Source organism: Cajanus cajan, chromosome 9, assembly GCF_000230855.2.
Source record: "Cajanus cajan strain Asha chromosome 9, NIPB_CcT2T_4, whole genome shotgun sequence".
In the NCBI taxonomy this organism is placed as follows: domain Eukaryota; kingdom Viridiplantae; phylum Streptophyta; class Magnoliopsida; order Fabales; family Fabaceae; genus Cajanus; species Cajanus cajan.
In genome coordinates, this window is record NC_138525.1 from 11,837,187 (window position 1) to 11,856,304 (window position 19,118).

General features: G+C 39.9%; 2 protein-coding genes across 2 annotated transcripts; both read left to right on the top strand.

Annotated features, from left to right (window-relative positions):
* Positions 1–5,255: 5,255 nt before the first annotated feature.
* On the top strand, positions 5,256–6,716 carry LOC109801153 (stearoyl-[acyl-carrier-protein] 9-desaturase 6, chloroplastic). The gene is made up of 2 exons (XM_020362161.3): positions 5,256–5,866; positions 5,978–6,716. The coding sequence occupies exons 1-2, from the start codon at positions 5,312–5,314 to the stop codon at positions 6,542–6,544; spliced, it is 1,122 nt and encodes a 373-aa protein (XP_020217750.2). The 5' UTR covers positions 5,256–5,311; the 3' UTR covers positions 6,545–6,716.
* A 5,984-nt stretch (positions 6,717–12,700) lies between these two features.
* Positions 12,701–13,087, top strand: LOC145951939 (uncharacterized). The gene has a single exon (XM_083064133.1). The coding sequence runs from the start codon at positions 12,701–12,703 to the stop codon at positions 13,085–13,087; it is 387 nt and encodes a 128-aa protein (XP_082920259.1).
* The last annotated feature ends 6,031 nt before the right edge of the window (positions 13,088–19,118 follow it).

The window sequence follows — 19,118 nt, forward strand, 5'->3', positions numbered from 1 at the left end:
ACATCACCATACTCTTTTTTCAAAACAATTTATCGTATATACGGCATCGAAGAATCAAAGCCTTCTAAGTCATGCAACTTCACTACTTTGAAACAATTGAACAAATCAAGAAACGAATTGAAATTATACGTATCTTTAGGGTTTGCAAAATGGAACACCGCGAACCCTCCCGTTCTTAATGTCCAGCCGATCTCTGCCGTGAACTCCGCCAGCTTCGCTGACTGCACGAAGGAGTCCTCGTCGGAGAACACGAAATCGAATGTGAAAAATCATGGTATAGTATGTAGATTAAGAACCACAAAAGAAAGAATTCTGAAGAGAATTAAGGAAATTTCTTATTGCAGAAAAACAGAGAAAGACGATTACAAAAGTCACTAAATAAAAATACATGGCTGAGTATGTATAGAAGAAAAAAAAACAATGATAACAACTAACTAATTGTAATTAATTAAACTAATTGAGAAAGATAAAATAAACTAACTAACAGTAAACTGTTGTTTACATTATATTTTGTAACATGCCCCCTCAAGGTGGAATGTATATATCATACATTCCAAGCTTGGAAATAAGAACTTGGAAGGGACCAGAGGCTAAGGGTTTTGTCAAGACATCAGCAACTTGTTCCTTTGAGGTGATAGACATCAAATGAAGAAAGCCTGATTCAATTTTTTCTCTGACAGTATGACAATCTATTTCTATATGTTTGGTTCTTTCGTGAAAAACAGGATTTGCAGCTATGTAACTTGCCGATTGATTATCACAAAACAATATCACTGGTAATGTTGATGAAATACCAAAATCCTATAAAAGATAGACTATCCATTGAGATTCACATGTTGCTAAAGCCATAGCTCTATACTCTGCTTCTGAGGAAGATCTGGATACAACGGATTGTTTCTTACTCTTCCAGGATATCAAAGATTGTCCTAAAAAGAAGCAGAAACCAGAAGTGGACCTTCGAGAATCAATACAAGTACTCCAATCTGAATCTGTGTAACCTGTAAGTTTCAGATCTGATGCGACTGGAAAGAAGAGACCTTTCCCTGGTGCATTTTTAATATATTTCAACACCCTAAGGGCAGCTTGATAGTGAGCAACAGTAGGACAATCAAGTGACTGACTTAGCTTACCAACTGCATAGGATATGTCTGGCCTAGTATTGGTTAGATAAATCAATCTTCCAAGTAATCTTCTATACTTCGTAACATCTTCAAATTGCCTAATCTCTAGTCGATGTGGGACTTGAGTTTTTCCCAATACACCCCTCACGTCCAGCACTATTGGGCTTGGTACGTGGATAAATGGTGGGTGGCCCTTTTTTAATGATCTGGGATAGGCGGGACTTGGGTTTTTCCCAATACACCCCCTCATACCTATGAGGCATGCATCAATGGTGGGTGGCCCATTTTTAAAATGGATCTAAATGGCTCTGATACCATGTTATTATTTAAACCATCAATGTGTGTAAGGGCAGGTTCATTAGTATGAAACACATTTTCATTATCTAAATGAAAAAGATCATTTGCAAAGAAACTTTGTTGTATTGAAGGAACCTGAGTTTGATGTTCATTGTCTTTAGATTGATGATTATGCTTCTCTAACATAGGAAAATTCTGTTCATAAAACAAAACATCCCTAGAGATGAAAATCTCTCTTGTTTTAAGATCATAAAGAACACAACCCTTTGTGCCATCTTTATATCCTAGAAATATACATTTTCTAGCTCTTTCATCAAGTTTGGTTCTGTTAGAATGGATAGTAGAAGCAAAACACAAACAACCAAAGGTTTTCAAGTAAGAAATATCAGGAAGTTTATCATGTAGAATTTGATAAGGTGATTTTCCTTTTAGAAATCTGGTAGGTAACCTATTTATGAGAAAAATAGCATGATTAACAGCATGATTCCAAAAAGATTTAGGTATGCCAGATTGAAATATAAGAGCTCTAGCAATACCTAAAATATGTTGGTGTTTTCTTTCCACAATGCCATTTTGTTGAGGTGTCTCAACGCATGAGGTTTGGTGCAAAATACCTTTATCTTTAAACCATTCATGCATGTTAAATTCCCTGCCGTTATCAGCTCTGATTATTTTAATTTTCTTATTGAATTGAGTTTGAGTTTGAGCAACAAAGGCTTGAATCAAAGAGGCTGTTTCACTTTTTTGTTTCATAAAGTAAATCCAAGTATGTCTAGCATTATTTTCTACTATGGTTAAAAAATACTTATGACCAAAAATTGAAGGAATGGATAAAGGACCCCAAATATCTATATGTATCAAATCAAAGACATTGTCACAAGTATTACTACTGTAAGCAAAAGGAAGCCTTTTTAGTTTAGCTAAATGACACACTTCACAAGGAACTTTGTCTTTATTAAATTTCACAAAAGGGTACATAGTTTGTATATTTCCGAGTTTCTCATGAGAGGGATGACCTAGTCTCAAATGCCATACATCATTATTGTGACTGTAAAAATTGTTTACACTTTTCTCAAAAATCTCTGGTTGCATTGACGGATTCATTGTATATAAACCATTTTGCAAGTCAGCTGCACTAATCATCCTCAAAGAATTGATTTCCTGAATTTGACAAATAGAAATAGAGAAAATGAATTTGCATGATAATGCTTTAGTTATCTTGGATACAGAAACCAAATTGAGTTTGAAATTGGGAATGAAAAGGACATCTGTCAGGTAAAAGTCTTTGGAAAAGAAAACAGTTCCAGATATAGATGTAGTAACTTCACTTCCATCAGGTAGTTTTATATGAATGGGTTTAATTTTTCTGTATGTTTGAAATTGAGTAATCGAATTACACACATGATCGGTAGCTCCTGTATCAATGATCCAAGAGTCGGAATTCAAAGAATTGAAAATATTGCAAACAATACCTGATGGTTTTGAACCAAGATCTTGTGCAGTGGAGGTAAATTGATTAATGGTGTGATTGTTCTGAATTCCAGGTTGTTGAAGAAGTGCTAATAAGGCCTTATGCTGGTCAGGAGTAAATTCCAAACTTGAACCTTCTCCCATCTCCCTTTGAGACATCATGTTTTGTCTGTCATCAGCATCATCATCATGCTCAGCCACATAATTGTTGATTGCATAATTCTTCTTGAGATGTGGAGGATAACCATGTTTTTTATAGCATGTATCCACAGAGTGTCCATTTTTCCCACAGAAGGAACATACTTTTTGATTCTTTCCTCCTTGGCCCCTACCTCGGCCTCTGCCTGCTGATTGAAAATTATTATCTTTGAAATTCCTTTCTTTGAAGTTTCCTCTGCCATTTGTTCCACTATATGCAGTCAATACATGTTGACCACCATTAATGATATTCATCTGTCTTTCTTGCTGAACAAGAAGAGAGAAAACTTTACTCATTGTCGGTAATGGATCCATGAGCATGATCTGCGACCTCACAACAAAATATTGCTCATTAAGACCCTTCAAAAATCTTATCACGTAATCTCCTTCTGTGTAGGCTTTCATGGTTGGTATTAATTTGCAGTTACATTGATTGGCACAAGTACAACTCGGGATTGGTCTGAAATTTTCCAATTCCTGCCATAATCCCTTTAGTTGAGTAAAATATGCAGTGACCGACAATTCTCCTTGTCTTAAGGCATATACTGCTTCTTGTAATTCTAATATTCTGAATACATCACCTTGATAATACCTATCTCGTAGATCGTCCCATAAATCCTTTGCTATATCAATCCAAAGAACACTCTGAATGATTTCTGGGTCAAGAGAGTTTATGATCCATGATAACACCATATTGTTGCATTTCTTCCATGCAGGTAGCAATGCATCACCAACATCTGGTTTTGACAAAGAACCATTGATAAACTCCATCTTGCTCTTTGATGTTAGAGCCATTGTCATGGCACGTGACCAAGCATGATAATTGTTCCCTTTCAGAACAATTGGAACAATAGAAATAATTGCATTATCACCATTAGGAACATGATAAGGATTCAACGGATCCATGAGTGGGTTAAGATTTGCCATCGACGAAAAAAAAAACTTCAAAGAACTCACTAGGTCTTGAAAAAAAATGATAAAAGAATATCAACTGGTACCTTAAAGAAGCGAATTCTTGGCAGAATAATTGATCAAGAACCGCAAATAATCCTGATGAACGAAAAACGGTTATCATCTATATTCTAATCAGAGTACGAAACGCAGCAGAGCCCCTAGGAAAGGGGCTCTGATACCATGTGAAAAATCATGGTATAGTATGTAGATTAAGAACCACAAAAGAAAGAATTCTGAAGAGAATTAAGGAAATTTCTTATTGCAGAAAAACAGAGAAAGAAGATTACAAAAGTCACTAAATAAAAATACAAGGCTGAGTATTTATAGAAGAAAGAAAAAACAATGATAACAACTAACTAATTGTAATTAATTAAACTAATTGAGAAAGATAAAATAAACTAACTAACAGTAAACTGTTGTTTACATTATATTTTGTAACATCGAAGGTTCCATCGTCGAACGAGATGTGCTCACCTCGGCCGGACTTCACCAGCGGCTTCACCGCCTTTTGCATGACTCCAATGACGTCTTTGACGCCGATCTCCCTCAGCGCGAAGACGTCGCGACCTTTGGGCATCTCCATGCACAACGACTTCGACTCCGGCGAGAGGTAACCACCGACGATCAGGTTCTGGAACGTCGATGAGTAGAAACGAACGCCGTTGATCCAGTCCTTGCTGGTGTAAAGCTCCGGCTGCGACGAACCTCCTCCGAAAGCAGACTCGACGGCGAGAGGACTAGTGCCGGATAGGTTTTGGAGCACCAGATACCAGAGAATAAGAGGTGAGCGGAAAGAGAGAACAACAAAAAATCAGAGGTGAAACAGACAGAAGAAGCAAATGGTGCTTTTCGTATGGAGAATAGATTGTCCGAGAGCAAAGGAGAGAATGGGAGGTGCTTGCCAGAGATGCGACAGAAAGAAGAGGAAAAAGGAAAATGAAACGGGTAGGAAGATGAAGAAGATGAAGAAGATAAAACATATTTAAATAAACTGAGGGCTATTATTTAAAATATTATAAATTAATAAGGGTTAAATAGCAAATATTAAAACATTCTTAAAAAATATAAGTTTTGACAAAATTAATAAATTAATACATATCATCGTTTATGTGATCCTAGTCAGAGAGGGTTTTGGTACCCCTAAACAAAACTTGCACCCCTAAACAAAACTTGCACCAAAGCAAAATGTCTTCTATAAATATCCCCCACAATAGTTACAATCTTCCATCCACACAACTCGTGATGAGCCACATTTACTAGCGACGAAAACCATGCACGTACATACTCTTTCCCTTCCATGGGCCCCAAGAAGCCTTCGCCGCCGCCACCACGTGTCGCCGCCGAAATGTGCGGTGGCCGTCTCAGGGCCGGAGATGCTGTCAATGCCGCCGGAAAAGTTAGAAGTTTTCAAGTCACTTGATGGATGGGCCTGGGAGTGTGTGGTGCCAATGCTGAAGCCCGTGGAGCAGTGCTGGCAGCCACAAAGCCTGGTCCCTGACTCCTCATTGCCGCACGAAGAGTTCATGGAAGAGGTGAAGGCTCTTCGCCAACGCGCCAAGGAGCTACCCGACGACTACTTGGTGGTCTTGGTGGGTGACATGGTCACCGAAGAAGCTCTTCCCACTTACCAGACCTTAATGACCACCATGGAAGGGTTTCAAGATGAGCCCGGAAGAAGCCCAAACCCATGGGCCGCGTGGACCCGAGGCTGGACCGCCGAAGAAAACAGACACGGGGATTTGCTCAGAACTTATTTGTATCTCTCTGGTCGCGTTCACATGAAGATGATCGATAAGACTATTCATTATCTCATTTCTGCTGGCATGGTCAGTTTCCAACTCTTTTTAAAAAAATATATATTAAAAATAAATAAATTTATGAAAAATTTGAGGAAAAAAACACAGAAAGGAAGATGAGATTTGATTTGTTTTGTTTAGGAGCATGGTTTGGGGAACAACCCGTATTTGGGATTTGTGTACACGTCATTCCAAGAGAGAGCGACGTTCGTGTCACACGGCAACACAGCTCGGCTTGCGAAGGAGGGAGGTGATCCGGTGCTGGCGCGCATATGCGGGACCATTGCGGCCGATGAGAAACGGCATGAGAACGTATACACGAGGGTCGTGGAGAAGCTTCTAGAAGTGGACCCCTCGGGCGCAATGGAGGCCATAGCGTATATGATGGAAAAGAAGATCACGATGCCCGCACACCTTATGTACGATGGGGAGGACCCCAGGCTATTCGAGCACTTTTCTGCGGTGGCTCAACGTACGGGCGTGTACACCGCTAATGACTATGCTGACATCTTGGAGTTTCTGATCGGACAGTGGAGATTGGAGAAGCTGGGAGGTTTGACGGCTGAGGGAAAGAGGGCGCAGGATTATGTGTGTGGGTTAGCACCCAGGATTAGGAAGTTGCAAGAGCGAGCTGATGAGAGGGCGCGTAAGATGAAGCCTCGTGCCGTCAAGTTCAGCTGGATCTTCAATAAAGAACTGCTTTTGTGATTCTGGGATTGTTAGAATTAAATGCATGCATCTGCTTTTTTCAATTTCGGTTGAGATTAATTGTGAGATAGGTTCAATTGTTGATGTGTGTGATGTATGTCTTCACTCATGACTCATGAGGGTATTGTTAATTTGAAATTTATAATGATATTGTGTTTTTAGTTTGCTGTAATTGGATACATTTTAAAATGTTGTATATTTGTTTATTTACTGACAAAATCCTTTGGTAGGTTGGAAGCCAAGCACGTACCACAAATAGTTGCAGACATGCATGCGTGCTAGACATATTCTGAATGATAATCTTTTGTCCCAGTAGTAATATGGAAGAGGAAACCATGTTATTTTGAGAAAATGTTTTTCTGCAAAATTGGTTTAGAATCAACTTATTCCACAAGGTAGAAAAGTTTCCTTCTGCAGTATACGCAAAAGTTTGGCTATTGCTCCGGTGCCCTCTTATTTGAAGGAGTTTTGGTGCCCCGCAGTACAAAAATTGGGTTTTTAGGGACAATAAGGTAAATTGATAAATTGTTCAAAGACTATCAATTTACCTTATTGCCCCTAAAAACCCAACTTTTATACTAAGGGGCACCAAAACCCCTTCAAATAAGAGGACACCGGAACACTCCCCCAAAAGTTTTCCCGAATATAGTAGGATTGTCTCGACAGAATTGAGGAGAGAAGACAGATTTCACTTAAAAAAAAAAAAAAACCTTTTAATAACATTTAAATAAGATTTTTAATAGCACTTTAATGTGTTATCTATCACTCTGTTATTAAAAAAAATTATCTTTGACAACACAAAATAAATATTGTTGTAAGAAATATTTAGACAACACTTACAATAAATAAGTGTTGTCTTAGGGTCCAGACACCACTTGTTTAAAAAAAAAATTATTTAAAAAGATTTTATAATAATACTTATTTATTATAAGTGTTGTTTAATTATGTCTTATAATAACACTTGTTTATATTTTAAAAAAGTTTAGGATATATAATTTATTTTTTTACACTGCTTTTGTAACATTTTGTATTTAATATTTTTTTCTAACACAAATTAACAAAATATTGATTAAATGAATCTAATATAATAATTTAATACTAAAATTAAATAAAAGTTAAGTTATCAAATATATAATAATAAAATGTATCTATATCTATTTTAAATTTCTTATATAAAACTTTAAAACTATAAATAAAAAACAGTTAACTTTTTTAATAAATATATACGTTTCTAATATATAAGTAAATAAAAATATGATTAACTTATACATTTAATTTTATCATAATTTAAAAATAAATATTAATTAAATAAATTTAATATATTACTTTAAACAATTTTATTTTCCTTAAATTTAACTTCAATGAATATATTAATAAAATACATCTAATATAAAAATTTATAAGTAAAAAAAAATGCACAAATTTTTTCATATTTCATAATGATGCTAATTTTAGAAACTAAATGATTAAATAAATTATGAATATTTCTTTATTTCTACAAGTTAAGTAATTATTTAAATATACAATATTTTACAAAAAAAATTACTAAATAATAAAATAATGAATGTGACAAATATTCGATTCATAAAATTTAAACTATAAACTAACAAATATAACTAAAAAATATATCTCATAATCAATCCTAATTTTAGATACTAAAAAAATAAATAACCACATAAAAATTTCCTTATTTATAAATATTCAATTAATAATATTTAAACTATAATTTAATAAATATTATGAAATAAATTAATTTTTAAAATTAAAATTGTAATTAACCTATAATAAAAATACAAATTGGAAAACAATAAGTTATGAGACTTTATTAACACCAACTTGCAAAAAAAAATTCATAATATATATTAAAAATTGTACTAACCGTACTTCGCACCCGGGCTCCGAGCCCGGATTAGCAATACAAAACAGTCTCGGGCACGCGCTGCGCGACGTCAGCCCGGTATTTGAGCAAATCATACCTGATTCCGAGGATCTCGTCCCAGACCAGATCCGCCCTTCAATTATATCATATCATATCATGATATATCTTATCTCAAGCCCAAAACTCAAGGCAAACCTAGATCACCTCAAGGTACGTGCATTATATATATGAGACTATTACTCATGCAAACCGTAACTTTGGCATCAGAGTCTCTTTTGCAGGTACCTCCCCCATCTTGGAGCACCAATATATCAAGCAAAGGAGGCTCACCGATCTTACTGGACGGATCACCTCTACGACCAAATTCCGGTAAGAACATTTGGCGCCCACCGTGGGGCCGATCGAGACAGCCCTCATCGGCCACCTATATGGTTTCTACTAGAAGCCACATTAGACGAGCAACAGAAGACGTTGCACACTCAGCCACCATGGACAGCGACGCTGCGACCTTGAGAAGGCTAATCGACCAAGTCGAACAGATGCGCCAGCAGCATGACGCTGACCTGCGCAACACTCGTGCCCAGCACGAAAGTGACATAGCGACGATACGGACCGCCAATGAAACAAACCTCGCAGCATTACGAGCCGAGAATGAGTATATCGGTGCCCAGCTCCCTCGACACCTTGGTAACGTCTACGACTCTCAGCTCAACCTCAGCAGAGCAGCGCGGAGTGGGGCAAGTCGGGAACCCGGATCAACCCTCTCACGGGAGGTAATCGGTGCGATCGTAGGAGGCTTCGCAGGAGGGGGAGCCAGCAGCTCGGCCCGCAAGAAACACCTGCGCAAGGTTAATCGCGTACACTCTGCCACCTGCGCTTTACGCCAGAACCCGCCAGTGATAACTTTCACCGACGACGACTATGTCGGGGTCATAGCTGTGGCATTGGCCAATTGGGAAGTTCGCAAGACCTTGGTCGACCAAGGAAGCTCGGCCGACATCCTATACTGGCCAACATTCCTCAGGTTAGACATCCCCCACTCTCTCATACAACCTCATACCGAACCTTTAGTCGGTTTTGCAGGAAAAAGCAATCACACTCGGGGATATGTAGACCTACTGACGACTTTCGGAGCACCCCCGGTTTCCAGACAGGTCCTGATACGATACCTACTCGTGGAAGCCGACACCTCCTATAACGTCATCATCAACAGACCAACCCTAAATCAGCTCGGGGCGGTGGTGTCCACTTCGCACCTCACCATGAAATTTCCAGGGCACGATGGGAAGATCATCTCCATCAGAGCAAACCAACAGGTAACGCGACAATGCTACGCAGAAAGCCTGGAAACCGTCTCACCGAGCGAACAACGCAAGAACGACCTTACCGCTCTGGCTCACACCGACCACGAAAAAATCATCGATCTCGACCCGAGATCCGACACTCATGACGAACGACCCAGCACCGTCGATGAGCTTGACGACCTTCAAATCGGCAAACTCCCCGGACAAACCACGAATATCAGCCGGCAATTAACCCCCGAACTACGACAGCGACTCCAAGCGGAGATCCTCAAGAACGCTGACCTCTTCGCCTGGTCTAGCGCTGACATGCCCGGTATAGACGCAGACTTCATCTGCCACAGATTAGCAATACATAAGGAAGCAAAACCAGTCGCCTAGAGAAAGAGGAAGGTCGGCGGCGAAAGACGGGAAGCCGTCATTGCCGAAACGCAGAAGTTGCTCAACGCTGGCTTCATCCGTGAAGTCAGGTACACCACATGGATGGTAAACGTGGTCCTAGTAAAGAAGCACTCGGGAAAGTGGCGTATGTGCGTCGACTATACCGACCTCAACAAAGCATGCCCCAAGGACTCATACCCCTTGCCGAGCATCGACAGGTTAGTCGACGGAGCCTCCAGACATGCCCTCCTCAGCTTCCTTGACGCTTACTCCGGGTACAACCAGATAATGATGTACCCACCTGATAAAGTGCACACGTCCTTCATCACTGACCACGCCAACTACTGCTACTGGGTGATGCCCTTCGGCCTCAAAAATGCGAGAGCAACATACCAGCGGCTGATGGATAAAGTATTCCACCACCAAATTGGGCGAAACTTGGAAGTTTATGTGGACGACATGGTGGTTAAAACCATCTCAGCAACGGACCACGCCTCCGACCTCGCCGAGGTGTTCGCCTAGATCAGGAAGCACAACATGCGCCTCAACCCGGAGAAGTGTGTCTTCGGCGTCCAGGGGGTAAGTTCCTCGGCTTCATGATCACCAGCAGAGGAATCGAGGCCAATCCCGAGAAGTGCAAAGCCATCATACAAATGCAAAGCCCACAAAACGGTAAAAGAGGTTCAACGCCTGTCCGGACGGCTAGTCTCGCTATCCCGCTTCATCCCCAAACTTGAGGAGAAAGCAGGGCCAATCTTTACCCTGCTAAAAAAGCCAAAAAACTTCCTTTGGACAGATCAATGCGAAGAAGCTTTTCAAAGATTTAAAAACTTCTTCACAACTCCGCCAGTCTTACAGAGGCCGGATCACAATACCGACCTCCTTCTCTCCCTGGCGGTGGCAGAAAACGCCATCAGCGCTGTCATCGTACAAGAACACCAAAAGACACAGACGCCTATCTACTTCATCAGCCGAGTCCTCCAAGACTCGGAAAGAAGATACCAGATGATCGAGAAGCTGGCGTTGGCACTGGTCACCGCAGCCCGGCGACTCCGACCATACTTCCAGAGCCACTAGGTGGTAGTTAAAACTGACTACCCCATCAAACAAATTCTACGAAAACCTGAGCTCGCCGGACGTATGATTGCCTGGTCGATAGAACTGTCCGAGTTCGGCATCCAGTACGAAAACCGTGGACCCCTGAAAGCCCAGTGCTTAGCCAACTTCGTAGCCGAGCTCACGCCAGCTACTACTGAGGAATCCCAGGCATGGACCCTACATGTTGACGGGTCCTCCAACTTCAAAGGTGGGGGTGCAGGCATCATTCTGGAAGGGCCAAACCAAGTCACCCTGGAGCAATCCCTCAAGTTCGGCTTCAAAGTAACCAATAACCAGGCAGAGTACGAGGCGCTCCTTGCCGGTCTGAGGCTAGCCCACGATCTTGGAGCTCGAAGAGTGAACTGCAACAACGACTCGAAGCTCGTGGTAGAACAGCTCAGTGGGACATACCAGGTAAAAGACACCCTCCTATAGCGGTACTTCCACATTGCATCTCGCCAGATCTCGTCCTTCGACGAATTCTCTATAAAACATGTACCACGAGAGCAAAACGCCAGAGCAGACCTCGTATCAAAACTCGCTAGTACTAAACGGCCAGGTCAACACCGAACCATCATCCAGGAAACCCTGCACTCACCTAGCCTAGACGACAAAATCGTCAATGTCAACGACATTGAAGAACAGGAATGGATGGCGGACATCTGGAACCACCTGAAAGAGGGGACCCTGCCCAAAGACAAAGACGAAGCACGAAAGGTGAGAATGAGATCGGCCAAATTCATCATCATCGATGATGAATTATTCAAACGCGGGATTTCCACTCCACTGCTCAAATGCCTGACCACATCTCAAGCAACCTACGTCATCAAGGAAATCCATCAGGGGATATGCGGAATGCACTCTGGAGCGCGCTCAATGGCAGCCAGGGTACTCCGAGCTAGATACTACTGGCCCACTCTGAAGTCGGACTTCCAAAACTACATCCAAAAATGCAAAGAGTGCCAGCAATTTGGCAACGCACATCGACAACCCCCCGAAGCCCTTCGCCACATGATGTCAATGTGGTCTTTCTCCCAGTGGGGAATGGACATCCTCGGGCCATTCCCCCTCGCGAAGGGTCAGCTAAAATTCCTCCTAGTGGCAATCGACTATTTCACCAAGTGGATTGAGGTGTGCCCACTCGCCAAAATCACCACCGAGAACGTGCAAAAATTCACCTGGAAAAACATAGTCTGCAGGTTCGGGATCCCCCACACCATCATTACCGACAATGGACGACAGTTCATCGCAGAAGAATTCGAGAACTTCCTCCAAGAACTCGGAATCAAGCATCTCCCAACCTCAGTGGAGCACCCCCAAACCAACGGCCAGGCCGAAGCAGCCAACAAGGTCATCCTCCGAGAGCTTAAAAAACGGCTCGGGAACGCAAAAGGGCAGTGGCCCGACATGCTCCCCAGCATCCTCTGGGCATATCACTGCACCCCCTAGTCGACCACGCAAGAAACACCCTACAGGCTAACTTACGGAGCCGACGCAATGATCCCAGTTGAAGTCGGAGAAGCGTCCCACCGACGCCAAGTCTTCAATAGCGAACAGAACGCCCAAGAGCTGGCAGCCGACCTCGACTTGGTGGACGAACTTAGAGACGAGGCCCAAATCCATGAAGAGGCCTGCAAGCTCCGAGCTTCACGGCGATATAATTCCCGGGTGAAACCCCGCTCCTTTCGAGCAGGCGACCTGGTATGGCGACTATTAGGAGAAGCACGGAAAGACATGTCAGATGGGAAACTCGCACCTACTTGGGGTGGCCCTTTCTTAGTCACAGAAGACTTAGAAAATGGAGCATATAGATTGGAAGAACTCAGCGGGACACCCATACCGCAAACGTGGAATGCTTCGCATCTCAAGTTCTATGTTAGTTGAACTTTGTACCAATGAGCCGTGCATTCTTTTCCCGCCTCAGTCTTTGGCTGAGAGGGTTTTTAACGAGGCACACATTTTCATCAATAAAATGACTCGTCCCCTTTTATTCACACTCTTACTTTCATCATTTTGTCCACAACTACTAGAGGTCGAGTACGAACCTCGCCACGATTATTAGAGGTCGAGAACGAACCTCGCCGTGATTTCTAGAGGTCGAGTACGAACCTTGCCACGATTACTAGAGGTCCAGAACGAACCTTGTCGTGACTATTAGAGGTCGAGAACGAACCTCGCCGTGATTTCTAGAGGTCGAGTACGAACCTCGCCATGATTATTAGAGGTCGAGAACGAACCTTGTCGTGACTATTAGAGGTCGAGAATGAACCTCGCCGTGATTACTAGAGGTCGAGTACGAACCTCGCCACGATTATTAGAGGTCGAGAACGAACCTTGTCGTGACTATTAGAGGTCGAGAACGAACCTCGCAGTGATTATTAGAGGACGAATACGAGCCTCGTCGCGATAACTAGAGGTCGAAAACGAACCTCATCATACCTATACTCAATTAGAGGTCAAAAACGAACCTCGTTACGTTCATTAGAGGTCGAAAACGAACCTCGTCACGCTTATTAGAGGTCGAATTCGAACCCCGGCATTGCAAAAGATAAGCTCGAACCCTCGCAACACGCCATTAAACAAAAAGCCGAAGCCGACTTCGAGTCTCGATACAATAAATTCAAAATAAAACCACCTACGCAACGGGCACCGAATGCGCGCCCTAAACCTTGAGAAAAAACCAAAACCAAATATTGGTGCAGAACAAAACTCGTATACAAAGGTCATGATCCATACATAAACACGGATACAAAAATGTATACACAACAAAACTGTCCTATACAGAGACGTCGTCGCTAGAACTCTCCTCGACATCGTCCTCCCGGACTAACCGCCCGAAGCGAACAACCTTTTCCAAATGCATACCAAAAAAGTCGCACCCCGGCGCGAGGAGCCTAGCCTGCCGAGCAGCCTTGAGAAAGCCTCTCTTGTGTTCCATTACCACAGAACGTTCAACTTCCTCAAGCCTCCTCTTCAACGCCGCATTCTCGGCCTCCAAAGCCGAAAGACTTACCCTCTGGGCAGCCACCTCCTCCTCCTTACTACCGAGGACCACCTCGTCGCGGAGACGCTCCTCAGTTACGGACACCAGCTCGCCCTTCAAAAAGGTCACCTCCTCTTCCAAGGAGCGAACCTGGCTAGCGTAACCCTCATTAGTGCCCAAGGCGGCCTCCAGCGATTTCCGGGCCTCGGCGAGATCCCCCCGGACCGCCTGGAGCTCAGCCCCCTGCATCTTCTCCTCAAACAGGGTGGCGGCCAAAACCTTGTTCTCCTCCACCAAAGGTTGCACTTGGCCCTTCAGCTTCGAGTACTAAATTAGAGGACGAATACGAGCCTCGTCGCGATAACTAGAGGTCGAAAACGAACCACATCATACCTATACTCGATTAGAGGTCAAAAACGAACCTCGTTACGTTCATTAGAGGTCGAAAATGAACCTCGTCACGCTTATTAGAGGTCGAATTCGAACCCCGGCATTGCAAAAGATAAGCTCGAACCCTCGCAACACGCCATTAAACAAAAAGCCGAAGCCGACTTCGAGTCTCGATACAATAAATTCAAAATAAAACCACCTACGCAACGGGCACCGAATGCGCGCCCTAAACCTTGAGAAAAAACCAAAACCAAACATTGGTGCAGAACAAAACTCGTATACAAAGGTCATGATCCATACATAAGAGGTAAAATTAAAAAATTTAAAACAAAAAATTAAGAATATTTTAAAATTTTAATTATTTTTTTTAAAAGGAGGTATACTTATAAAAAAAAAAGAGGTGTATATAACATGAACCTATGAATTGAGAGCAAGATTACAAGAGTTTGTTCACTCGCTTGTACTTTCGGAGAAGCACGTGGGCTTGGCCCAATCCACATTTCCTTCACAATCCTTGTTCAGTTCATGATATATACACTTCCTTTTTTTTATAAATACACCTCTTTTTAAAAAAAAATAATTAAAATTTTAAAATATTCTTAATTTTTTTGTTTTAAAATTTTTAATTTTACATCCACATTTAGTACTATTTTCTCACACATCTTTTCTCCTTTTTTCAATTTTTACATGCACCCCCTTATTTTTCCTTCACCCCACCTATTTTGGTAACATGTGAAAATTGAAAAAAAAAAAAAAAGTGTGTGAATAAGAAGAAGAAAGTAACAAATTGAAAGTTAAAAGTGTAAAATTAAATTTTTTAAAAAAATTATAAAATTATATACATTTTTTTTAAAAAGGAGGTGTACTTATAAAAAAAAAGAAAAAAGGAGGTGTATATATCATGAGCCTCCTTCTTCCTATTTATTTTTGGTGCACATATTGGGCTCGTACCCACCACCCTCCTTTACTGATTTTTGGGAGTGATCTAGTGTACTGGGAGCAACCTGGTGGGTCTAGTATTTCTTCAAACCATAAAACCATACATTTTAGTATTAGAAAACTATTAAATTATAATCGTCCAAAACCCTTTAGCATAAAAGAATAGAATAAAACAAACTAATTGATCAATCTTCACATATTATTCTTTTATCCTATCATTTTTCCTAAAGAAGATAAAAAAAATGCTTTTAATGAACCCACGTTTATTGTGGTTGTTAACTTATTGATTTATTAGTGTCTATTGTACATTAAAAAATTCACTTTGAGTTTTAGACGATATTATAAGATAAAAAGAAAAAAAAAATATTTATTAAAATAAAAAACTAGTGTTATTTTCTTAAATATTTCCTAGTTTCAAATAATAATAGTAAATTAATTATATTGCTTTCTCCAAATATCACTTTGAGTTTTTCATTAGATTGTAAGACATGGAAAAGTATGAATAACAAATGAGAAGTTTTCAACATAAGGTGTCACCCTTAGTGGAGCCTCCTCATACTTATACACTCGTAAAGGGTAGTTGGTGCACTTAGGTGATACAAGTAGAAGAATAGACTAAATTCTATGAAGATCCTTATGAAACAAAACAAGAATCATTTGTCATGTTTCCTCCCAACCCACGGCCATGACTTTTAACAAGGTATGTATGTCTTGAATATCATAATTGACTCTTCTACTAATGGTGATGGTAATTAGACATTGCTTGATCCTCTAAAAGCAAAACGAGTCTAAGATGAGGTAGTAGAGTCTTGATAAACAAATACAATGAATGTTAAGTCTAAGGTTGAGGACTTGAACATAGGGATGTGTTGATCAATCTCAAGATAAAGACATAGTATATTTAGTTTTAATGAATACAAATATAAGCCTCTTAAAAGAAAAAAGTACAAATTGTATCTTGTTATGTGTTTGTTGCTTGTGTGTTTTATAGGTAACTTAGTCTTATATCTCTATCTAGATGATGTTTGATGATTAAAAGAAGTTTACAAAATGAGTTGAAAAGAGAAACGATATGAAAAATCAAGATATTAAGTTTTCACTTAAAATAATCAATTATCTTAAGTAATAATCAATTATTTTCTCTATTTTCAATAATCTGAGCAGCTTTGTTGTAATGAATATTTATTCAACAAAATAATCAAATATTTCATAAACAAGTTTCTAGAATAATTGTTTTTCTCTCAAAATTATCGATTAAACTATTCTTGGTTGATTTATAGATCCGCAAAGAACACAATAATCAATTATTCATGTAAATAATTGATTATTTCCATTTTTAACTTTATATATCATTTTTCACATTTAGAACTTAAAGTACTTAAGTATTTGTGATGTTACTTTCAAAAATACTCTCTAAAAACAATTTTTTTTCTTTGAAAAAAAGAGGTTTGACACCTTTTATTGACCTCAAGAAAAGATTTAAGAATTGAATTGATCATCATCTTCATGGAGTTATATGATAAGCTACATTAGGTGAATTTATTCTTTAATCTTTGTTACTTGTTTTCTTAAGTAGGTTTCTTAGGAAAAGGAAATCTTGTAGTGGGGTGTTACAAGTAAGTGTTTCTTGGGGTACAAGAAATGTTTCCTTTAATTAGGGGTGTTCAAAAAAATTTAAAAAACTGAACTGAATTTAAAACTAGACCGAACCATTTTAAAAAAAACTAGAACCAATTATAATAAAATTGAACCAGATTTAATTTTTTAAAATAAAACGAAAAAACTGAACCTATTTTTTTAAAAGGTTTGGTTTACTAATATATTTGGATTATAGCAATATGGCTCGCTCACTCGGACTCGACGGAACTCTCACACTCACTCTATCTCTCACACTCTCTCTGTGACTCTGTCTCTCAGACTCGCACTCTCTCTGTCTCTCGCATCGCACTCTCTCTATCTTTCACACTCTCTCTGTCTCTCAGACGCTCGCACTCTCTCTGTCTCTCGCACTCGCATCACCCATTCTCAATAGTTGGCAATGGCAGTACCCAAAGCCCCAAATTTCCAAGTGAAATCAGAGGAAGAACCCTAATATTTGGTGTAGTTTCACAAGTTCAAGGAGGTTAGCTTTTGTTTCCTTTTCTGTCCCCGAACCCTAGTTTTTGCTATACGTATCTTCTAAGTTTTAATTAGCTTCTGTTACTTTGATTAGCTTATGGGTTTTAATCTAGTTTTTGTTCACAGAGGATATTTTTCTGTTGTGAACAGTAACTACTGATATATGGATATTTAAAATTTTCAGGTCTATGAAGGAGTTTTATTAATGGGTTATTGTGATTAAATTTATTGTTGTTCAATCTATAGATCTTCAAGACAGCTACATCAATCAATGGCTGATCAAGATGACATTTTTCCCTTTGAGACAACAAATCATTTAGTTTCTCCTCCACCTACTATTGTCTCTAACACAAGTAGAATGCCACCTCCTCGTAGTTTTGATTCACGTAAAAATTGATCTAAAGTATGGGATCATTTCCCTAAGGAATCCAATGAAGATAAGATAGCTAAATGCAACTATTGTGATAGGTTGATCAAATTTGAAAGCGGAACAAGTGCAATGCGAGCTCATCTATGTAGATGCCAAAATAACCCAGATAAAGAAGCAAGAAAGAAGCAAAAGTCAAATTCATCCACAAATGTTGTTTCTTCTCCTTCCTTGGCTAGGCCTAAAATTGACCAAGAAGCATGTTGGAATGCATTGGTCAAAATGTTCATAGCAATGGAACTCCCCTTTCGAAATATTGAGCATGAAGCTTTGCGAGAATTTTTAAGCATTATAGAACCTTCTCATACTGTCTACTCACGCACTACCCTAGCACGTCATATTTTGAAACTTTGGGATAGTGAAAAAGCAAAGCTAAAAAGTTTCTTTCTCGACACTGTCATAGGGTTTGCCTCACCACTAACATGTGGACTTCACGTCAAAATCTAGGTTACATGTGTTTGACAGCTCATTTCATCGACAATAACTGGAAGTTGCAAAAGAAGATATTAAATTTTTGTCAAGTCACAAGTCACTCGGGAAAAACTATGGCTAAGACAGTTGAGCATTGCTTGAGTAGTTGGGGCTTGAATTGGGTCCTTAGTTTAACAGTTGATAATGCCTCATCGAATGATGTTGGAATCCAATATCTCAAGAAGAGGCTAATGTCATGGAATAGTTTGGTTATGAAGGGAGATTATGTTCACATGCGTTGTTGTGCACATATTCTTAATTTAATTGTGAAAGATGGATTCAAAGAAAATATTGATGTTGTTATGAGAATTCGTGCCGCTATCAAATATGTAAGATCTTCCCCTTCTAGGCTATCTAAATTCAAGGCATGTGTTGAGCAACAAAACATTGAATTTAAAGGGCTTGTTTGCCTGGATGTTGAAACCAGGTGGAATTCTACATACATAATGTTGGAAGCTGCATTAAAACGTCAAAAGGCATTTGAAGAGCTTGAGATGCAAGATAAAAAAATACATTGAAAAGTTAGAAAAAAGGAAGGGTGTTCCTACATTTGGTGATTGGGAGTTTGTGCGTGATATCTTTCCATT